Source organism: Mirounga leonina, unplaced genomic scaffold (assembly GCF_011800145.1).
Source record: "Mirounga leonina isolate KUSES-001 unplaced genomic scaffold, KU_Mleo_1.0 Mir_366, whole genome shotgun sequence".
Lineage (NCBI taxonomy): Eukaryota > Metazoa > Chordata > Mammalia > Carnivora > Phocidae > Mirounga > Mirounga leonina.
The window spans coordinates 12,290,108-12,314,620 of record NW_023270709.1 but is presented as its reverse complement, the minus strand read 5'-3'; the positions used below and the strand labels follow the sequence as shown (position 1 = coordinate 12,314,620).

Below are 24,513 nucleotides of genomic sequence, written 5' to 3'. Positions count from 1 at the left end.
ATCCATTCATCTGTCGATGGACATCTTGGCTCTTTCCACAGTTTGGCTATTGTGGACATTGCTGCTATAAACATCGGGGTGCACGTACCCTTTCGGATCCCTACTTTTGTATCTTTGGGGTAAATACCCAGTACTGCAATTGCTGGATCATTTGGTAGCTCTATTTCAACTTTTTGAGGAACCTCCATACTGTTTTCCAGAGTGGCTGCACCAGCTTGCATTCCCACCAAGAGTGTACGAGGTTCCCCTTTCTCCGCATCCCCGCCAACATCTGTCGTTTCCTGACTTTTTAATTTTAGCCATTCTGACTGGTGTGAGGTGGTATCTCATTGAGGTTTTGATTTGGATTTCCCTGATGCCGAGCGATGTTGAGCACTTTTTCATGTGTCTGTTGGCCATTTGGATGTCTTCTTTGCAGAAATGTCTGTTCATGTCTTCTGCCCATTTCTTGATTGGATCATTTGTTCTTTGGGTGTTGAGTTTGATGAGTTCTTTATAGATTTTGGATACTAGCCCTTTATCTGATATGTCATTTGCAAATATCTTCTCCCATTCTGTCGGTTGTCTTTTGGTTTTGTTGACTGTTTCCTTTGCTTTGCAAAAGCTTTTTATCTTGATGAAGTCCCAATAGTTCATTTTTGCCCTTGCTTCCCTTGCCTTTGGCGATGTTTCTAGGAAGAAGTTGCTTTGGCTGAGGTCGAAGAGGTTGCTACCTGTGTTCTCCTTTAGGATTTTGATGGACTCCTGTCTCACATTGAGGTCTTTCAACCATTTGGAGTCTATTTTTGTGTGTGGTGTAAGGAAATGGTCCAGTTTCATTCTTCTGCATGTGGCTATCCAATTTTCCCAACACCATTTGTTGAAGAGACTGTCTTTTTTTCCATTGGACATTCTTTCCTGCTTTGTCAAAGATGAGCTGACCATAGAGTTGAGGGTCCATTTCTGGGCTCTCTATTCTGTTCCATTGATCTATGTGTCTGTTTTTGTGCCAGTACCATGCTGTCTTGATGATGACAGCTTTGTAATAGAGCCGGAAGTCCGGAATTGTGATGCCGCCGGCTTTGCTTTTCTTTTTCAACATTCCTCTGGCTATGCGGGGTCTTTTCTGGTTCCATATGAATTTTAGGATTATTTGTTCCATTTCTTTGAAAAAAGTGGATGGTATTTTGATGGGGATTGCATTGAATGTGTAGATTGCTCTAGGTAGCATTGACATCTTCACAATATTTGTTCTTCCAATCCATGAGCATGGAACGTTTTTCCATTTCTTTGTGTCTTCCTCAATTTCTTTCATGAGTATTTTATAGTTTTCTGAGTACAGATCCTTTGTCTCTTTGGTTAGATTTATTCCTAGGTATCTTATGGTTTTGGGTGCAATTGTAAATGGGATCGACTCCTTAATTTCTCTTTCTTCTGTCTTGTTGTTGGTGTATAGGAATGCCACTGATTTCTGTGCATTGATTTTATATCCTGCCACTTTACTGAATTCCTGCATGAGTTCTAGCAGTTTTGGGGTGGAGTCTTTGGGGTTTTCCACATAAAGTATCATATCATCTGCAAACAGTGAGAGTTTGACTTCTTCTTTGCTGATTTGGATGCCTTTGATTTCTTTTTGTTGTCTGATTGCTGTGGCTAGGACTTCCAATACTATGTTGAATAGCAGTGGTGATAGTGGACATCCCTGCCGCGTTCCTCACCTTAGGGGGAAAGCTCTCAGTTTTTCCCCATTGAGAATGATATTCGCTGTAGGTTTTTCATAGATGGCTTTTATGATATTGAGGTATGTACCCTCTAGGCCTATACTCTGAAGAGTTTTGATCAAGAAAGGATGCTGTACTTTGTCAAAAGCTTTTTCTGCATCTATTGAGAGGATCATATGATTCTTGTTCTTTCTTTTGTTAATGTATTGTATCACATTGATTGATTTGCAGATGTTGAACCAACCTTGCAGCCCAGGGATAAATTCCACTTGGTCATGGTGAATAATCCTTTTAATGTACTGTTGGATCCTATTGGCTGGTATTTTGGTGAGAATTTTTGCATCCATGTTCATCAGGGATATTGGTCTGTAATTCTCCTTTTTGATGGGGTCTTTGTCTGGTTTGGGGATCAAGGTAATGCTGGCCTCATAAAATGAGTTTGGAAGTTTTCCTTCCATTTCTATTTTTGGAACAGTTTTAGAAGAATAGGTATTAATTCTTCTTGAAATGTTTGGTAGAATTCCCCTGGGAAGCCATCTGGCCCTGGGCTTTTGTTTTTTGGGAGATTTTTGATGACTGCTTCAATTTCCTTAGTGGTTATAGGTCTGTTCAGGTTTTCTATTTCTTCCTGGTTCAGTTTTGGTAGTTGATACATCTCTAGGAATGCATCCATTTCTTCCAGGTTATCTAATTTGCTGGCATAGAGTTGCTCATAATATGTTCTTAAAATTGTTTGTATTTCTTTGGTGTTGGTTGTGATCTGTCCTCTTTCATTCATGATTTTGTTGATTTGGGTCATTTCTCTTTTCTTTTTGATAAGTCTGGCCAGGGGTTTCTCAATCTTGTTAATCTTTCAAAGAACCAGCTCCTAGTTTCGTTGATGTGTTCTACTGTTCTTTTAGTTTCTATTTCATTGATTTCTGCTCTGATCTTTATTATTTCTGTTCTCCTGCTGGGTTTAGGCTTTATTTGCTGTTCTTTCTCCAGCTCCTTTAGGTGTAGGGTAAGGTTGTGTACTTGAGACCTTCCTTGTTTCTTGAGAAAGGCTTGTATTGCTATATACTTTCCTCTTAGGACTGCCTTTGCTGCATCCCAAAGGTTTTGAATAGTTGTGTTTTCATTTTCATTGGTTTCCATGTATTTTTTTAATTCTTCTTTAATTTCCTGGTTGACCCATTCATTCTTCAGTAGGATGCTCTTTAGCCTCCATGTATTTGAGTTCTTTCTGACTTTCGTCTTGTGATTGAGTTCTAGTTTCAAAGCATTGTGGTCTGAAAATAGGCAGGGAATGATCCCAATCTTTTGGTACCGGTTGAGACCTGATTTATGACCTAGGTTGTGATCTATTCTGGAGAATGTTCCATGGGCACTAGAGAAGAATGTGTATTCCATTGCTTTGGGATGGAATGTTCTGAATATGTCTGTGAAGTCCATTTGGTCCAGTGTGTCACTTAAAGTCTTTATTTCCTTGTTGATCTTTTGCTTAGACGATCTGTCCATTTCAGTGAGGGGGGTATTAAAGTCCCCCACTATTATTGTATTGCTGTCGATGTGTTTCTTTGCTTTTGTTATTAATTGCCTTATATAATGGGCTCCTCCCATGTTAGGGGCATCGATATTTACAATTGTTAGATCTTCTTGTTGGATAGACCCTTTAAGTAGGATATAATGTCCTTCCTCATCTCTTATTACAGTCTTTGGTTTAAAATCTAATTTGTCTGATATAAGGATTACCACCCCAGCTTTCTTTTGGTGTCCATTAGCATGGTAAATGGTTTTCCACCTCCTCACTTTCAATCTGGGGGTGTCTTTGGTTCTAAAATGAGTCTCTTGCAGACAGCATATTGATGGGTCTTGTTTTTTAATCCAGTCTGGTAGCCTGTGTCTTTTGATTGGGGCATTTAGCCCATTTACTTTCAGGGTAACTATTGAAAGATAGGAATTTAGTGCCACTGTATTGCCTGTAAGGTGACTGTTACCATATTTCGTCTGTGTTCCTTTCTGGTCTATGTTGCTTTTAGGCTCTCTGCTGAGAGGACCCCTTTCAAGATTTCCTGTAGGGCTGGTTTTGTGTTTGCAAATTCCTTTAGTTTTTGTTTGTCCTGGAAGCTATTTCTCTCTCCTTCAATTTTCAATGCCAGCCTAGCTGGATATAGTATCCTTGGCTGCATATTTTCCTCATTTAGTGCTCTGAAGATATCCTGCCAGTCCTTTCTGGCCTGCCAGGTCTCTGTGGATAGGTCTGTTGCCAATCTAATGTTTCTGCCATTGTAGGTTACATATCTCTTCTCCCGAGCTGCTTTCAGGATTTTCTCTTTGTCTATGAGACTCGTAAGTTTTAGTATTAGATGTTGGGGTGTTGACCTATTTTTATTGATTTTGAGAGGGGTTCTCTGTGCTTCCTGGATTTTCATGCCTGTTTCCTTCCTCAAATTAAGGAAGTTCTCTGCTATAATTTGCTCCATTATACCTTCTGCCCCTCTCTCTCTTTCTTCTTCTTCTGGGATCCCAATTATTCTAATGTTGTGTCGTCTTATGGTATCGCTTATCTCTCGAATTCTGCCCTCGTGATCCAGTAGTTGTTTATCTCTCTTTTTCTCAGCTTCTTTATTTTCCATCATTTGGTCTTCTATATTACTGATTCTCTCTTCTGCCTCATTTATCCTAGCAGTTAGCGCCCCCATTTTTGATTGCACCTCATTAATAGCCTTTTTGATTTCTACTTGGTTAGATTTTAGTTCTTTTACTTCTCCAGAAAGGGTTTCTCTAATAACTTCCATATTTTTTTCAAGCCCAGCTAGTATCTTTAAAGTGATGATTCTGAACTCTAGATCTGACATCATACTAATGTCCGTATTGAGTAGGTCCCTGGCAGTTGGTACTGCCTCTTGTTCTTTTTGTTGAGGTGATTTTTTCCGTCCTGTCATTTTGTGCAGTGAAGAATAGATTAATGAGAGAACAAAATGCTAGCAGAGTAAAAATGTCCCCAGAAAATATACTCTAAACAAATCAGAAAAGACCTGAAGCATTGGAAAAAGAAACGGAAAGAGAGAAAAAAGAAAAAAAAAAGAAAAAGAAAAAGAAAAGATAAAGATAAAAACAAACAAAAACAAACAAAACAAAACAACAACAACAAAAAAACCAGAATGTGATCAAATATGATCAGGCTGGTATATAGATCAGTGCCACACACTAGATTTGGAGTGTATTTTGGTCTTTTAGAAGAACGTGCCTCCCCAAATTTTAAAGAAAGAAAAACTTATATATGTACAAAAATAAGGGTTGATATGATGAAGGGATGGAATATGACTATAAAGATGGAAATTATAAAAAATTTTATAAAAGGAATTGATAAGAAGTTGTTTGAAAAAAGAAAGAAGAGGATTTAAAAAAAGAAAAAAGAAAAAAAAAAGGGAGAGAGAATGTGATCAGGCAGGGGAATAGAAAACACCATATACTAGAGATTTAGGGTATATTTTAATCTGTTAGAAGAAACTATCTCAAAATTTTAAAGAGAGAACAACTTATATATATATGCCAAAAATACAGGTAACTACTATGAAGGGATAGCATATGACTCTAAAAATGAAAAATAAAAATGTTTTTTTAAAAAAGGGATTGGTAAGAAGTTGCTTGAAAAAGGGAAAAAGAAAAATTCAAAAAAAAAAAGAAAAGAAAAAAATACAGTTAAAAATAAAAAGCAACCTTGAAAGACTAAAGAATCATGGTAAAAAAGCCATGAATTCTATGTGCAGTATTCCCCTAGTGCTGGAGTTCTGCCGTTCTCATTGATCGGTAAACTTGGTCTTGGCTGGCTCTTCTCACTGATCTTCTGGGGAGGGGCCTGTTGCCGTGGTTTCCAAATGTCTCTGCCGGAGGCAGAATTGCCCCGCCCTTGCCCTCTCCCGGCTAAGTGATCTGCTCGGGTTTGCTCTCCGGGGCTTTTGTTCCCTGCGAGCTTTCCGTACAGCTTTGGAGGCGGAGAGTGAAAATGGCGGCCTCCCAATCTCTGCCCCGGAGGAGCCGAGAACTCGGGGCCCCGCTCCTCAGTGAGCCCCCAGAGAAAAGCCGTCAGTCACTCCCGTCTCCCCGGTCTCCCCGGTCACTCCGTGCTCACCCGGCCTGCGACCGCGCACCTCTATCTCTGGCACCCGACCCCGGGTGGAGTCTCCAAACCCCACAGATCCCTGCGGTGCGCTCCCGCGCGGCTCCTCCCGGGGGAGGAAGGTGAGTCTCCCCGGATCTGCCGCTTGTCGGGTCCCTGCTGGAGGAGCAGGGGCCCGACTGGGCCGCGGATCCCGGTTTATGGCCACCCCGAGCTGAGAGCCCGCGCCTGGGCTCCGCCTCTGCAGCCGGCTTCCCTGCTCCGTTACCTGGGAGCTCTGCCGCACTCAGGCATCCCCGGTCTCTCTGTGACCCCGAGGGTCCTGAGACCACACTGTCCCGGAGGGTTCCACCCCCCGCTTAGCCACCAGAGTGACGTCCCTCAGCGGAGCAGACTTTTAAAAGTTCCGATTTTGTGCTCCGCGGCTCTATCACTTGCCAGAAGCGGCCGACAGAGGCCCCTCCCCCACTGTCTATCCTCCCGAATATCGCCTCGGATTCACTTCTCCGCACGTCCTACCTTCCAGAAAGTGGTCGCTTTTCTGTTCAGAGAGTTGTTGCTCTTCTCTTCTTCGATCTCCTGTTGAGTTTGTAGGTGTTCAGAATGGTTTGATCCCTATCCAGCTGAATTACTGAGAGGAGATGAAATCCAGGTCTCCTACTCCTCCACCATCTTGCTCTGCCCCCCCAAATTTCCCTTTTATATGAATTTCCCAGTCATATTAGATCAGGACCCATCCTAATGACCTCATCTTAAATTGACCATCTGTAAAGATCCTATTTCCAAATAAGCCCCACTTCCTTCCTTCCTTCCTAATTACTTACTTACTACTTACTTACTTCCAAATAAGTACTGGGAGTTAGAATGTTAACATTTATTAAAGGATTTATTTATTTATCTGAGAGAGAGAGAGAGCACAGGGGATGGGCAGAGGGGAGAGAGTCTTAAGCAGACACTGCACTGAGTGTGGAGCCCAATGTAGGGCTTGATCTCACGACCCTGAGATCATGACCTGAGCCAAATCCAAGAGTAGGTTGCTTAATTGACTGCGCCACCCAGGTGCCCTTAGAATGTTAACCTTTTTTGAAGGGACACAATTCAACCTGTAACACATGGCAAGATTAAGAAAACAACATAAGAAACATGATATTAATTTCAATATATTATTACTCTTTATTATTCATATAATATATAAATATGCTCTCAATTATAAAATATGTATCATTGTATTAATTGTATTATTTAAAGCTATGACATTAACCATCATAGCAAACAAAAAATGGAAATAATTAAAATCTTTACCTCTATGAATTTTGAATTGGGGTAGGTCAAAGTGGTGTGGCTGGCTTGTATTAGCCCTTTTGTAATATTTTATTTCCAACCGTGCACATTTATTTCTCTGATAAAAATCAAAAAAAATTTAAAGGGTCTACTCTTCCCCAAGCAGTTTATATACATTAGGTTTTTCTTTTTCAAATTAAGATATAATTGATATGTAGCAAAATTCACCCTTCCTAGTTTAAAGTTTTATGAGTTTTGATAAGTGTATACATTTGTGTAACTATTACTACAATCAAGATATGGAGCAATTCTATCACCGTTCCTGCCCTGCCTCTTCTTTGGAATCCCTTGTGTTTTTCCTCCACTCTTAACATCTGGCAACCAGTGACAAATTTTGTCTCTATAGTTGTGCCATTTCCAGAATGTCATATGAATGGAACTATACATTATGTTGTCTTTGAGTCTGCATTCTTTCTTTATTTTCAGGTTTATTGAGATATAATTGATATATAACAATGTATAAGCCTAAGGTATACAAGCTGTGGATTTGATACCCTTATATATTACATGATTACTACTCTCTCTGTTAGCTAACTTCAGTATGTCACATATTTACTATTTCTTTTTTGTAGTGAGAACATTTAAGATTTAGACTCTCAACTTTCAAGTATATAATACATTATTTTTTTGTGCTTTTCATTTATTTTATTTTATGTTATTTAAATTCAAGTTAGTTAATCTGTATCAAGTATATAATACATTAATGTTAACTATAATCACAATTTTGTGCATTAGAGCCTCAAAATGTATTCATCTTCTAACTGGAAATTTGTATCCTCTGACCAACACCTCACCATTTCCGTAACTCCCCAGTTTCTGGTAAGCACCATACTGAGTCTGTATTCTCACATTTAGCAGCAAACACATTTGAGATCTATTGCTTTTATTGTGGAGTGGAATTTCATTGCATGGATGTACCAGTTTGTTTGTCTGCTCACTGACATCAGAGTTGTTTCTAGTTTTTGGCAATCAAAATAAAACCACTATAATCACTTGTGTATGGATTTTTGTGTGCATATAACTTTATATTTTCTTTGGGAAAATGCCTGGGAGTGTCACTGACTAATGACATTGAGCATCTTTTCATGTGTTTTTATTGGTCATTCATATATCTTCCTTGGTAAAATCTTTATTCATTATCTTTTGTCTACTTTGTAATCGTGCTGCTTATTATCTTATTATTGACTTGTAAGTGTTCTTTATATATTCTGGATATGAGTCATTTATTAGATACATGATTTATTAGATACATGATTTGAAATGTTTTTTCCCAGTCTATGCCTTGTCATTTTCAGTTTGGTTAGTATTTGCTTTATATTTAGGTGCTCTGATATTGGCTGTATAAATAATAATATTTTTTATATCTTCTTGATTAATTGATCCTTTTTGACCTTCTTTGTCTTTTGTGACCATTTTTAGCTTAGTGTCTATTTTTTTCTGATTTAAATATAGTCATCCCTGCCTTCTTCTGGTTACCATTTTCTTGGAATCTTTTTCTTTCCCTTCACTTTCAAGCCTATGTGTGTCCTTTAAAGTGAGTCTCTTGTAGATAACGTGATGTTAGATCTGGTTTTTCAAAATTCACTTATCCAATCTATATCTCTTGATCATAGAATTTAATCCATTTATTTTGAAAATAACTATTGAGAGGTAAGGACTTACTATTGCCGTTTTGTTAATTGTTTTTTTGGACTATTTTGTAGATCCTTTGTTTCTTCCTTCCTCTCTTGCTACCTTCCTTTCTGATGATTTTTTTGTGGTAGTACTCCTCTTTGACTCCTTTATTATAATCTTTTATGTACCTACTACAGACTTTTCTTTTGTAATTACCATAAAGCTCATATAAAATAGTTTACAGTTATAACATTTTTAAACTAATAACAACTTAACTTTGAGAGACTCTAGAAACTTTATATTTTTTCTTTCCCCCTCACATTTTAGGCTATTGATATTACAATTTCTATCATTTTTACAGCATGGTATCCAATAACAAATTATTATAGTTACAGTAATTTTTAATGCATTTGTTTTTTTAACTTTTAAACTAAAGTTATTACTTATGTACCACCATTACAATATTAGAAAATCTGACTTTGGCTATATATTTACCTATACAATGAGTTTTACATATTCATGTTTTTATGATGTAATTAGCATGTTTTCATTTCAGTTTGTAGAATACCCTTTAGTGTTTCTTTTATTACAGGTCTAGTAGTAATGAATTCTCTAGTTTTTGTTTTTTGGGGAAAGCTTTTATCTCTCCTTCATTTATAAAGGACAGCTTTGCCAGGTATAGTGTTTGAATATATCATCCTACTCTCTCCTGGCCTGCAAAGTTTTTGCTGAGAAATCCCCTGATAGTTTTGTGGGGGGTTCCCTGTTATGTGATATTGTGTTTTTATTGTTTCAAAATTTTCACTTTGTCTTTTGACAATTTAATTATATGTGTCTCAGTGTAACTCTTTACAGGTCATCTTATTTGGGATGCTTTGAGCCTCATGTATTTGGATGTCCATTTCTTTCTCCATGTTTAAGTGTTCATTCATTATTTCTTTTTTTTTTTTTTTTTTAGATTTTATTTATTTATTTGACAGAGACACAGTGAGAGAGGAAACACAAGCAGGGGGAGTGGGAGAGGGAGAAGCAGTCTTCCCGCCGAGCAGGGAGCCTGATGCGGGGCTTGATCCCAGGACCCTGGGATCATGACCCGAGCCGAAGGCAGACGCTTGACGACTAAGCCACCCAGGGGCCCCTCATTCATTATTTCTTTAAATAAACTTTCTGGCCCTTTCCCTTCTCCTTCATGATTTACATAATATGTCCAATACTCCTTTTGCTGGTTTCTCATTAGTCCTCTAGGTTTTCTTCACTTTTTTCATTCTTTTTTTTCTTGTTTCTTTTAACAGGATAATTTCAAATGATCTGTCTTTGAGTTCATCAATTCTTTGTTCTGCTTGGTAGATTCTGTTGTTGAAGATTTCCATTCAATGCTTCAGTGCAGTCGTTATATTCTTGAGCTCTATGATTCTGGGTTTTTTTTTCTTTGTTAGTTTTTGATGGTTTCTATTTCTTTGTTGTATTTCCCATTTTATTCATGCATTGTTTTTTTCTAATTTCCTAATTTCAGTTAGTGGTCTATCTGTGTGTTATTATAGTCTCCTGAACTTCTTTTATTTTATTTTTTAAAAGATTTTATTTATTTATTTGAGAGAGAGAGAAAGAGCACAGAGGGAAAGGGGGAAGCAGACTCCCCGCTGAGCAGAGAGCCCAATGTGGGGCTTGATCCCAAGATTCTAAGATCATGACCTGAACTGAAGGTGGATGCTTTACTGACTGAGCCACCCAGGTGCCCCTCCTGAACTTCTTTTAGAGAAATATTCTGAATTCTTTGTCTGTCAGTTCATAGATCTCCATTTCTTTAGGGTCAGTTGCTGGAGCTTTATAAGTTTCGTTTGGTGGTGTCATGTTTATCTGATTCTCCATGATCTTTGTATTTTTGCATTAGTATATGTGTATTTGATAAAAGGCTCTCCTCTTCCAGACTTTACAGGTTTATTTTAGTAGGGAAAGATCTTTACCAGTCACCTCAGCTCGGGGTACTAGACTGGTCAGCTGCTAGTGTACATGGGCATGTGAGGCTTGCTATTTGGTTCTTTAGTTCAGCAAGCCCACTGTCTATGGTCTGAAGTTGGGGATGGGGAGGGGTGCTGCTGTTTGGGCTCCATGGTTGGGTAGACCTACTGGCTGAGCTCTGTATTCAAGTCAGGCTACTTGGTTGGCTCCCTGGTTGGATGTAGCTTCTAACTGTTTTTATAGTAAGGTGGAGCCACTATCTGGGCTCTGCAATTACCTCTGATTGCTTGGGCTTATAGGCTCTAATTCCTTGTAGGATGGTGCTACTGGTTGGATTCCATGACTGGGCAGGGCTGTGGGCTTTGCTCCATAATCTTGGTTTTGTGGGGCATCAGGTATGTTTTTCTACTGGATGGTGCTCCTAGTACTCTGTTCAGGCAGGGTCCCAGGCCAGACTTTATAGGTTAGATGGGGCTTTAGGCAGTGCTTTGCGATCAGATGGGGCTAAAGACTATACTCTAAAGTTAGGTGGGGCTACAGGCTGGGTTCTGTGATCTAGTAGGCCATTGGCTGTACTTTGCTGTTGGGTGTAGTTGCTGATCAGGTTCTCTAGTCAGATGGAACCTCCAGTTATGTGGGGTTGGAGACTGTATTTTAGAGTTGGGCAAGGTCCCTGGTTGGGCAGGTTATGTTCCATAATTGACCAGGGTCATTGGCTGAACTCTGACTGGTCAAGGTCACAGTTTCAAGGGGGACCATTTGCTGCCCTTCACTGCTATGTGAGATTATTGGCTGGGTTCTGCAGCTAGGTGTTACTGTAGGTTGAGCTCTGAGGCTCCTTGGGATACTGTTCAGGCTCCTTAATTATGCAGGGCCAGAGGCTATGCTCAACAATTGGGCAGGCTGCTGGCTTGGCTCCCTGCTCAAGCAGGTCACAGAATGTGCTGCTGGATATACATGGCCATGCTTCTTGGTGGGGCAGAACTGGAGGTTATGCTTAGTAGTTGGGTGAGATTGCAATCCTGCACCTTTGCCCAGGTGTGCCATAGGATGTGCCCCATGGCGGTATAGCGCTTTGGCTGGGATTCAAATCAGGCAGAACAGCCAGTTGAGATCCCTGGTGAGATGGGGCCACCGGTCAGCTCTGCCTATGAACAGTGCTGCTAGCTGGGATATCTGCTCAGGTTCTGTGTTAATCGGGAACACAGGCCACTGAGATCTGAGCAATGGTTACTATAAGCCCTGCCCCCTTCTCCATCTCTATCTGATTTCCCCAGTTTTTGAGCTCCCTAGGTTCCCCCAGTGATGCTCATGAGGGGAGACCTGAGCAAGCCTCCCGGGGAGCATTCCTCAGTGCTTGAAGAATGGATGTCCATCTTGGGTTCTCTTTTTCCTCACAGGAGAAACTGCAGGCCCAGGAGACCCTCTGTGTTAGGCATTGTGCTGACCTGGGGGAGGGTTGATGTAGTCCATGAAATTACTCCTCTTATCCTTCTAATGACATCCTCTGCCTCTGTTGTTAGGGGTGTACTTTAGCCTCACTCCCTGGGGTTTAAGATTTTCACAATGGTGTCTTGACTATGGATGTTGCTAGCTGTTCTTTTCATGAAGGGGATAGAAGTCAAGAATGACCTGTGTTTTCATCTTGACGATATCACTTTACCTAATTATATTATTTTAAATTCTCTATCTGATAGATCCAATAACTGGGTTGTACCTGAGTCCATTTCTATCGATCATTTTGTCTTTTTAACAAGGTGTTTTGTTTTATTTTTCCTTGCTTCTTTATTTGTCACCTAACATTATTGGAAAGCAGGTCATCTTGGGCAGGACAATAGACTGAGATAGATATTATTCCTGGCCAGCAATGGCATATTTTTTATTTTGCGAGTCTTTCCATGTGGGAGGTTTGGTTGGTCTACCAGTACTTGAGCTGGGTTTGGATTTTGTTGTGGCTATCATCAGGGCCCCATAGGCTTGGAATTCCTCTAGCCTTAACTTGTGCTTTGAATGGTGGTTGTTTTTAAAATTTCCTCCATGTCTGCTCAAGCTTCAAGTTTAAGTCTTTCATTTGTGACTGCACATGAGGGAGCATCTCTATTCTAATCCTTTCTCCTCTGCTAGCTGTGTGTTAAGGTTACTTGCTGCTCAGTGCTTGGTAGCCTGATGGTAAGGTGGGTGAGTGGTCTCCTCAGGAAGCTGCTGGGTCTCTGGGCCCCAAGGGTTGGGACATCTCAGATCCTGCCCCTCTTTCTTCAGTGGGATACTACTAATAGTTTGGGGCGAGATGTTTTCTTGCCCCACCCCAGGGCTAGAGGGTATTTTTGTGTTCTCCCACCTGCAGTGGGTCTTAATGTTGGCTTGTTGCAAGGAGGGGGATGGTAGGGGGGGAAAGATGGGTGCAACTGTGTTTGCTGCTGAGTGCCTGGGTGGCTCAGTTGGTTACACATCTGCCTTCGGCTTGGGTTTTGATCTCAGGGTCCTGTGATCGAGTCCTGCATCGGGCTCCCTGCTCAGTGGGGAGTCTGCTTCTCCCTCTTCCCTCCCCCTGCTCGTACTCTCTCTCTCTCTAATAAATAAAATCTTAAAAAAAAACAAAGAGTGTTTGTTGCTGTTTCCCAGAAAAGTAAAACTTCTGTTCCTAAGAGAAGAAAAAGGCAGAGTATCCGGGTGGGGCTTCGTGCTTTTCTGTAGTGGTGCTGTTCCATCACAAGGGAGGGTTTCTCTGGACCAGGGGTTCTCAACTGTAGTTCTCTTGACATTTTGTAAAAGGGTGCTAGTCTATGCACAGCAGGATAGTTAGCAACATTCCTGGCTTCTAACCACTGGGTAAAAATAACATTCTCCCCAGGTATGGCAATTAAAAATGTCTCTAGGGTGCCTGGGTGGCTCAGTTGGTTAAGCGACTGCCTTTGGCTCAGGTCATGATCCTGGAGTCCTGGGATTGAGTCCCACATCGGGCTCCCTGCTCAGCGGGGGGTCTGCTTCCCCCTCTGCCCTCTTCCCCCTCTGCCCTCTTCCCCCTCAGCCCTCTGCCCTCTTCCCTCTTGTGCTCTTTGTCTCTCATTCTCTCTCTCTCTCAAATAAATAAAATCTTAAAAAAAAAAAAATGTCTCTAGACATAGCTAATGTCCTCTTGGAGATATAATTGCTCCCTGTTTAGAATCACTGCTCTGAACTCTTGCCTTGCTACCAGTCTCTCTTCTGAGAACTCAGAAGTTTCATGGAGAAGAGTTTGTGAATGGGTGTGAATTACCCTTGTATGTGTGTGTTTAAGATTTTATTTATTTATTTTAAAGAGAGAGAGAGCCAGCATGAGTGGGGGTGGGGAGGAGGAGAGGGGGAGGGAGAGAATCTCAAGCAGACTCCGTGCTGAGCAGGGAGCCAGATTTGGGGCTCGATCTCACCACCCTGAGATCATGACCTGCAACCAAAACCAAGAGTGGGACGTCTCACCAACTGAGCCACGCAGACGCCCCTCCCCTTGTGTTTGGAAATCCCTTAAGTTCTATATTCTCACACTAGATCACATTCAGACTTTAGAGATTTGTTAGTAATTTGTACCTGACTTTTTACTGGCTTCTATGGGAGTCTATGTCTGCTTCAGTGAGCAAGTGATTACATCCTGTCACTCCTTAGGAGCACCTAACTTCCCCTAGATTAGTTGATTATGCCATGACTTCCTCTCTCTGGTGGGCTTAATAAAAGTTGTGAATTTGCAGATATTCAGGGTATATTTTGCTTTATGTATGGGAACAACACCTGTCTAGCATTCTATACCCTAAGCGGAAGCTGGAAGTCTGACAGACATAGCCTTTACATTTTCTCAACTGTTATGCAGAGGAATTGGAGACTTTTAGAGGTGAAGCCCCTTCCCCATGTGCAAGAAATCTGAACCAATGCCTTTCGAGCTGTAAACACAAGTTTGTGCCACACTGTGATGCTGACTGTTTATTTAAAGCGATAGAGTGTGTTAGGTTTAAACAGTGACTTTCCAACGTAGGTTTTATTTTCGTCTATTTATTCTCAAATGTAGATGTAGGCCGTAGTGCTGAAGCTACAGAGCAGGCTGAGGGAGGACTATGGTAGAGCACTTTGTTATTGTGGGTATGAGACCTACTCCCATCTCTCTTGCAGAGGTTTCAAATTCAGATGCCTGCAGCGGCCAAGCCAAGAAGTATAAATGAGTGAAATGTGCTGGTTCTCTGTTCACTCTCATTTTCCCACTTGTGGTCCTACTTTTGACAGTGGCAGGGATGCCGAGAAATATTTCTTTATAAGAAAAACAGCAGTGCAAGCAGAATGATACGTGGGCACTTTCCCTCTCTTTCTGCCTGAGGACTGGCAGGATTTATTTGACCTGCACAGATTTTTTTTTTTTTTTTTTTTAAGTGAGACATGCATTGTGACAGTTTCTGGACATGCCTATTGTCTTCAAGCCACCCATGAAAGTTCCCTGTCTGCCCCTGAGATCATGTCATTCAACATTAATGATCAAGCACCCCCCGCTTGCCAGGCTCTGTTCTAGGTTCTGAGGATGTGACGATGAGTTAAATCAACTCTGCCCTTGTGGAGCTTACATTTTGGTTTGTGGTTTGCAGCAGGAAGAGGGGGAGTTGGAGACCAGGAGTGCAATGCTGAGAGAGTACGCTTCCAGCTCACCATGGAAGTTGATCCTAGTTTGCCAAATTTTTAAATTTTCCGAGAGAAGCCAGAAGTCGGATTTTTATGCCAATTTTCTTATTTTTAAATATCGGTTCAATATGTTTTAAATCACTGCGGAGTTCAAACAAAACATGTTTGCAGACAGAATCTGGCTTGCAACCTCTGTCTCACACCATCTTTGCCCTTGCTGGTCTGCTTGAGAAGAAAAATGCAATGGAATGACAGCTGTAGCCATGTTAATTCCCTTCTCTGGAAGCAATGAACCAGTTGTCAGAGATTTGGCAATTCCAGGATTTAATTTGCAATACAAGGTCAACAATTTCGGGGAAAGCCATTTTCAAATCAGCCTTAAAACAAACAAACCAAAAAAAGTGACTATACAAATTAGCGGGTGATTATTAAGCTAAGCTCAACAGAATGTTGTCAACAGGTTACTTGCAAGCAGGTGATATTGCAATTATCAACCTGCTTGCAACTTTGAGACTGGCTTTTAAGACACCATTCCTATGGTAGTCCACTTGCATTTCAACTAACATGCCACACTGTGGTCCAAATTTGTAGCCATAGTGACAATTTTGTAATGATGCCCATTAGTTCATTAAATCCAATGTTCCTAAAAGGCCCAACCCGAGGCTTCTGGTACATGTATAGTATGTATAACTGTTATTTAGTTTCCTTTCCTTTTGAAAAGGAAGCTATTTGGGGACTTTCTTGATAACATAGACATCCAGACAGTTTAGCAAATACATCAGTTCTTTGATAGGCTCCATATTTTGCCAGTTCCACAAGTGATCAGTTTTTATTTTTTAAAGATTTTTTATTTATTTGCTTGAGAGAGAATGAGAGAGAGCAAGAGAGAGAGCAAAGAGGGAGAGGGAGAAGCAGGCTCCCCGCTGAGCAGAGAGCCCAGAGTGGGGCTCCATCTCAGGACTCTGAGATCATGACCTGAGCTGAAGGCAGATGCCTGACCGACTGAGCCACCCAGGCACCCCAAGTGATCAGTTTTTTAGGGGATGTGGTGGTTGCTCATTCATTACTAACTTGTTGAAATTATTATTTGCCTACAGATTCTCCTCGCTGTTCTAAGAACTTATTCTCACTTCTGTTGCCATTCAGTGCTGATAGTGTTCTTTCATCTCTCTTTTTCTTCCTTTTTTAAAAAAAAGATTATTTATTTATTTAACAGAGAGAGAGAGCACAAACAGGGGGAGCAGAGGAGGGAGAGGGAGAAGCAGACTCCCTACTGAGCAGAGAGCCCGATGTGGGGCTCGATCCCAGGACTCTGAGATCATGACCTGAGCCGAAGGCAGACGCTTAACCGACTGAGCCACTCAGGCAGCCCCATCTCTCTTTTTCTATTTAGCTCTGAATCCTGCCTGTTCCTCAAAGTCCACTCCAATGCCCGTACATCTTTCTCACTGATTCGGCATCTCTGGTGCCTGGAACTTGCCTCACCCCTATGCCTCTATCCACCCTCCTTGCCACAGCTTTTAGCAACTGAAGGGTAATTTCTGATCTTTTAACAGTTCCTTTCCCCCTTTGGAGGCCTTTGAATTAAATTCCTAGAAATTGCACTGGGCACACACATTTGTGTGTCAGTATTTAGATCAGCAATGACATCTTGCTTACATCTTTTTTATGTCCTACAGCCTGGTCACATGTTCACTGATAGTTCCCTGGCTCACGGTAGGCGGATTGTTCTTCCTTGCCTTTATTCTGCAGTTTGTAAGGGATCTGACCCAACTGTAAGGGATCTGACTCCCAAATTCTGGCTTGTAGGTACATGGGAACTGAGGCTCTTAATTGCAAATAATGCTTGATCTAGGCTCACAGAGATTCCCAAGCAGGGAGGAATTCTAGACCACACACTTTGCTCGTGAGACAGGGAGATAATACAATTGTATAGCTCTAGAGAGAGCTGCATTTTAAATGATACACCACTTGGTAAAGATAAAAAAAAAATAAAATAAATGATACAGCACTAGGTTCTATCAAAGCACTTTTCAGATTTAGCTACCTATTTTATATGAGAGAATGAAAGGATTCTGACCTTATTTCATAATTTTACAAAGTCTTATTGTACTAATATCGCATTCTAAATATCTGTGCATAAAGATGTCTAAAATGCAGCCTTCTGTGAAGGGACAAAAGTGGGCTGCCTTATTGGAAAGTTTTCTAAGCCCTATATTGATGTGGGTAGAGACACCCTTGTTTTGTGGTTTGTACATTTCAAATTATATGTCTGCAAGATAAATTTATGATGACAATAACATGAATCACTTGACAAATTACAGATATTTTAAAGACAAATATTAGCTATTAGAATAATACCAAGTTTAAGGAACCCAAAGAAGACAGATTCCCACTTCACAATACATTCCCAGAAATATGTGCGTTGGGATTAGTCTTTAGTCACTGTGCAGTGGAAAAAAACAAGCAAGTCAAACCTCAACTTCTGCTGATTGGCTCAGATTTTCTCATTTTGATGTAGACTTTTTTCCTTTGAGAAAATTTTATATGCATTTCCCTTCTTTTAGGAAGTAACCTATATAATCTTTGAATCTTTGATGTTACTCATACATAAAAAAGTAAATTTTAAAATTAACACTAAAAGGATTAAAATCTTTCATTTTTCAACATCGTTAGCCATATAAGAGCTCATACATATGGTGAAGTGACTTTTTAAAACTGTGACTGAGAGCTCCAAATAAAAAAAAAAAACATGTTACATATATCATTCATATATGATGTACTTTGTTTTACTGCCAAATACTGATAACCATTTTGAAAGGGCAATCTCCAAGTTGAAAAGGCTCCTTTGGTGAGTGCTTATAATATTCTAATAAATGCTGGGCCTATCTTGCTCGTTAGAAAAAATTCCCATCTGGGGCACGTGGGTAGCTCAGTCTTTAGGTATCTGCCTTCGGCTCAGGTCATGATCCCAGGGTCCTGGGATCAAGCCCCGCATCGGGCTCTCTGCTTGGTGGGAGGCCTGCTTCTCCCTCTCCCACTCCCCTGCTTGTGTTCCCTCTCTCACTGTGTCTCTCTCTGTCAATTAAATAAATAAAATCTTTAAAAATAAAAAAGAAAAAAATTCCCATTTATTATTATTCCCACACATTATTACAATCATCTGGTCCCGACTGAGTTCTAGTGTAGTATTTTTATCAATTGAAATAATATCCAATGTAATAGCTTGCAGATTAAATTTGATGATTTATCACATGACTCTAAGGAGTTTTTTTGTTTTTTTTTCAGGTTCCAGATGGCTATTTTATCAGATTGTTTGAACATTAAATTTATCCTCATTTGCAATCCAAACTAGTTACCTGAAGTTTGCTGTATGTGCACGTGCGCGCACGTGTGTGTGTGTGTGCTTACTTTTATTGTATATTTGTTTTCTAACCTCTTTGGCACAATTTTCTGGGGGTGTTCAGACTACCACGATACATGTCAGGAGAGAACTTTTCTTTTGTGCTGCCAATTCTGAGCATCTAAATTTTTGTTTGTTTGGGTTGAGGCTTCCTTTTGTTTTTGAAGTTTGCGTTCTTTATTTGTAACAACTGTATTTTTTTTATTTTTATTTTATTTATTTGATAGAAAGAGAGACAGCGAGAGAGGAAACACAAGCAGGGGGAGTGGGAAAAGGAGAAGCAGGCTTCCCGCCGAGCAGGGAGCCCGATGCGGGGCTGGATCCCAAGACACTGGGATCATGACCCGAGCCGAAGGCAGACGCCTAACGACTGAGCCACCCGGGTGCCCCGTAACAACTGTATTTTAATTAAAATTAAAATCCAAGGAGTTTTAAGAGCGCTAAAAACACATCTCTTTTCATGAGAATTTGTGTATTGCATCTCTTTGCTGGATGAAGTTCTCAGAATTTAATCTGCTAGGTCCCTAAGTGCACATATTTATCATGGACTTTATCAGGTATCATCCATTTAGGACAGTTGCAAACCTGGATCCTATTTTTAAAAAAGATAATGTAGTAAAGCATCAACAGTAAATTTTTAGCATCCTTTTAGTGCCATCAGAATTAGTCACCTTTTGGGCATAAAACAGGAAGTTTAGGCTGTCTTGATCAAGTCTGAACTCTTCCTAGTAAAACATTTTGTGAACATTCATGGACTCTCAGTTTATCAGGAGTCTGGCTTGAGCAAACGAGAACAACAGTAAAAACAGGACCCCAAATCAAATCCTGTTGATGCTGAGAATTCTTGGGACCATTTAAGTAGCATCATAGCTCTCCGACCCCAAATTGCTTCATCTATCTTATGGCCAGACCAATTTATTCCAGTTTTTAAATATTATTTTTCTTTTTTAGAGGGACTTGATTTAAATCTGTGCATTGCCGAGGGCAAGGAGCGGAGAACATGGACAGAGAGGTAAGATGGATATAACAGTAGTTCCCTTTTTGATTTTTTCCTTTAAAAGCAGCCTTTTAAGCTTTATTTTTCATAATATGATCCACGGACGAAAAGTAGAGAAGTGAGGAGAAATTTAGCCTCCTTTGTAGCACTCACGAGTAAAGAGGATGATTAACGAGTGTAGCAGACAATGTAGCAGCTAAAGAGAGTCTATGGAAGTTAAACAAAAGTGCCTTCAGAACTTCCAAGGATTCCCATGATCCATAGTAGGACCTCATTGTGCCTGTCCACTGTTTCTAGTTTTGATTAGATTTATAAACACAGCGCCACATATTTTCATGTGGCTTATCGCCCAGGGGCAGAATTAGATTGGCCGCACTGAAACTGTGAGGCTTGTGAGTTTGGGGCAAGGGCTATAGAGCGAAATAAGTAGTGTAATTGTTTTTGTGGAGTGACCGTGGGACCTCCTCTGTTCTGAATTACACATGGCTCAACCCTTTGACCTACCCAGACTCGGCAGTGGCTGGCAGAACTCCGAGAGTCCTGGGAGAGGATTCAGCACTGACGAGCTGGAGCATTATCAGTCAGGCTAGATGTGCGCCAACAGCCATCGAGAAGTTACCAGTGAGACCGTATTTGTGACCACCTCAACTTTGTTGAACTTGGCACCGTATCAGTTATCATTTCCACAGGAGGTGCCAATGTGAGAGATTTTTTGGAATCTAAATGTAGCATGAATCCTTTGATTAGAAGTGTATATATATATATACACTTTTATATATATATATTTTTCCAGTATACCTGTTTATATATATTCAGTATACCTTCTTTTTATATATTCAGTATAAATGTTATATGTATGTGTATATATATATATATATATATTTTTTTTTTTTTAATTTTGGATAATCTTCAAGGATATTTTGGCAAATTATCCAAAAATTATTATTTTTTTAAAAATACATAAGGTTTCAGGAAATGTTATAAGCTTTACTTAAAGTTTTCATTACAATGAATTTAATTTAAATTCTTTAAAAAAATAGATGGCAACCCACTGATATAATTCTTTTTTTTTTTTCTAAAGATTTATTTATTTGACAGAGAGAGATAGCGAGAGAAGGAACACAAGCAGGGGGAGTGGGAGAGGGAGAAGCAGGCTTCCCGCAGTGCAGGGAGCCCAATGTGGGGCTCGATCCCAGGACCCTGGGATCATGACCTGAGCCGAAGGCAGATGCTTAACGACTGAGCCACCCAGGCGCCCCCCCACTGATGTAATTCTTCAAAGCTTAGGGGGATTCAGAGGACTTTCAGAAAAGGTGGGAGAGAATCGTATGCTGACACTTTTGTATTTGTGGAGAATGTACTCTGTGAGTCACATGATGATATCACATATACATCTCTCTATGTGTGATTTTGAACTCAGCCACTTGAATTTTTATTTTCCATCCAGTCAATTACATTTTCAAAGGTAATATAAGCAGAGAACACCAGTTCACTTTCTGGCAATTGATACTATTTTAAAAACTAGTCCTGTTTCTGTCACAGCCAGAAATTTTTTATCAACTTTTTGTTCATGGCCACTTGTACAAATTAAAGGTCTCTCTAGGTATTTTGTGCTTATGACAACTTGGAAATAACCTAGCATTTAATTTTTTTCTTTCTCATCTGAGGCAACTCAGACTGAATGTTGGTTCAATTCTTAGTTAGATACATGACATTTAAATTTTTCTTTAAAGAATACACAACTTTGGAGCACCTGGGTGGCTCAGTCAGTTAAGCATCTGCCTTCTGCTCAGGTCATGATCTCCTGGTCCTGGGATCAAGCCCTGCATTGGGGGGTCCCTGCTCAGTGGGGAGTCTGCTTCTCCCTCTGCCTCTGCCCCTCCCCCCGCTCCTGTTCTCTCTTTCTCAAAATAAATAAATAAAATCTTAAAAAAAAAAATACACAACTTCAACTACATTTTTTTTTTTTTTTTGAATTGTATTTTTTTACTGTAGGAATTCAAAACCAGAATAGGGAGGAACTGATCAGATTATTTAGGAAAGGGGGAAAACCCCACTAAAATATTCTATGAGCCCCCCCAACAAAACTGCATTCAGCCCTACCGGGTCTTGGTCTCATTAGCAATGAAGAGTTTGCTCTCCATATAATCTAACATGGAATGCTTAGAGCAGACAGGTGCAAATTGCAAGCTGTTTCACTTTGGCTGTTATCCCTTAAACAGACAAAGTAATAGACTGGGGGAACAAAAAGGGTTCCAGCTCAAGCTGCATAAATGAAAGTCTTAACAGGGACAGACCAGCTGGCTAGGAGAATTCAATGAGGTGAATACTAAATATTACCTTTATGCCATTTGCCAAGGAAAACGGCTTCACTAACACCCCCTGCCTTTTATTATTGAGATGATGTTCCTTCAAAACAGTCTTTTGCTTTATTGTAAAGGCAACGCGAGGGCCAACGTGGAGGAGAACAGAAGCCAACATACCTGTTCCTGTTTACCATCATTACACTCCTCCGAGCAATTCAGGCATGATTAGGTTCCTGGAGGTGGACCAGACTGACAGTATTTCTAGCCATTTTTTTTTTTTTTTTTTTTTTTTGGCTGATACAAGCAAAGCCCCAGAGCAGTAAAACAACTAAAACAATCACTACCACCCCCTCCTCCCCAACAGGATGAATCTGCTGAGCTAGTCTGCTGAAAAAAACAAAAAACAAAAAACCCAAAAAGCAAAACAAAACACTTGTTCATATTAGGAACACCTCACTTAGTTTCATGCACGAGACGGCCCATGCCAGAATGTGTAGGAATCTAAGGTATGTCTCTGAAAGGAGACCCTAAGTCGGTCATGCCAAAGCGGCTTTGCTTTGTGACTCGCCGGGCGTGCGCTGGAAGGGCTGTCTGGAAGCTGGAACCCTGACCTGCGCGCGCGCGCGGAGGCCCCGGGGCGAGGTCTGACGGTGAGGTCTCCCCGCGCGCGGGAGCGGAGGCCGACAGCCCCCAGCCGGCCTTGTTTACAGCGGGACCTGGGAAAACAGCTAGACACAAATGAGGGCTGACGGTTTCATGAAGCACAGTCGGTTGATCCCAGATGCAATCTGACTGCCCTGAACTGAGCCACGATTTGTGCAGTGTGCAGAATTCACTTTCTTGCTGGTCTGTGCCCACCAGGCTCCGAGCCGCGCCCGCCGCGCCCCTCGGCCATGGCTTTGAGCGCAAGCCGAGCTGAACGCGGCGCTGGGGGACCCCATTCCTTCTGACAACAATCACATTCTTTTAGGAACTTCGTGCCTTTTGCTCGTCACTGGTTATAAATGAGGTTGCTGTAGTGCATGTTCGCTACTCCATCGCAGTGTTTTGTTTTTATTTTCCAAGTTGACCGTGTCGCATCAAAAGGTATTTGTTGCTTTTTAACGAAAAAGAAAATATCATCCCAAGCGCTGTCAGTTCTTACTAATTCCAGGCAGGTTTTTTTTTTTTTTTTTTTTTTTCTTTCCTCTGTTCAAATCACAAAGTATTACTTGCTTTTTCTCACACTACATTTCTATATTTAGTAGGATAACTTTAATAAGTTTTTTTGAAAAGACCTGATTTATCACCACTTAAGCACACATGTAAAATAAATGTCTTACCAGAAACTGCTGGCTTTGAATTGATTTAGAGTTAGATTAGATCAATTAGTAGATACATAAAGGGAAAGAGCCATCAGGTCTCTCCAGAGTAGTTCCAGTCAAGATTTCTAAGCATTTTGCTTTTCTTCAGATCGAAGTAGACATCAACGGGGAGCAGGAAGATACTGATGATTAAATTTTGTTTCTTAATTTAATTTTTCAAATACTATATAGGTATTTAATAAATTAATATGAACTTATTAGAAATATTAAAATTCCGTAAACAAGCCAACTTAACAAGCGGCCAGGAATGAAGGAATTGATGTCAAATATGAGTGAAGGATTAGTTCGCCTGAGCTGAAGAGAGAAAATCTCATCAGGAAAGAGAGAATCGCAAAGGAAAGGGGTGGATGAGACTGCAGGTTACACCCCTTAAAGGCGCCGGTGTGTGAAGGAGAGAGAGAAAAGAGCGAAGAAATTGGCCAAGTGGAGAAGTGGGAAATCACTGCCAATTTCCTCTTGAACATGTGTTACTAGTAAAGAGGTCACAAAATACAAACCATCACTTGGTAATCTTCTTGAAGAATTTCTCTCTGGTGGGTACAGCCAGACTTGGCCGGCCTTTTAAATATGTGAACCTGCGAAAATATCTTTGAGACCTTTTTAAACATTAGAGAGAAAGTACATAATTTCATTTGAAGTCCTGGGTAAGGAAATGAGGTCTATTAATAGGCCACCTCCATCTATTTAAAAGCATGTTTAACCGGATCTGGAAGGAGTTGAAGTGCCTGAATTACTGAACCATGTCAAGAAAACTCATGTTTGCTGCTGCCTCGGATAAAGTTTTTACAAAGAACAATCACACCTCGACCTCTTTCTTAATAACATGTAGGAACATTTACTGCAGCTGTGAATGACCAATTTTAAAAGTTTACCAAGTTTTTAATGAATATAGTCTAATCTTTTTAAAGATTTTTATTTATTTATTTATTTGAAAGAGAGAGAGGGAACACAAGCAGGGGGAGTGGGAGAGGGAGAGGCAGGCTTCCCGCCAAGCAGGGAGCCTGATGCGGGGCTCGATCCCAGGACCCCGGGATCATGACCTGAGCCGAAGGCAGTCGCTTAACCAACTGAGCCCCCCAGGCACCCCTA

General features: G+C 40.6%; 1 protein-coding gene across 1 annotated transcript in view; it reads left to right on the top strand.

The window, feature by feature from the left end:
* Positions 1-19,718: 19,718 nt before the first annotated feature.
* Positions 19,719-24,513, top strand: part of OFCC1 (orofacial cleft 1 candidate 1) — a gene marked incomplete at its 5' end in the record, with an annotated part of 43,624 nt that continues 38,829 nt past the window's right edge. The window contains one exon of the mRNA XM_035030431.1: positions 19,719-19,769. Within this exon, the coding sequence (XP_034886322.1) occupies positions 19,719-19,769 (51 nt within the window). The remainder of the gene's footprint in view (positions 19,770-24,513) is intronic.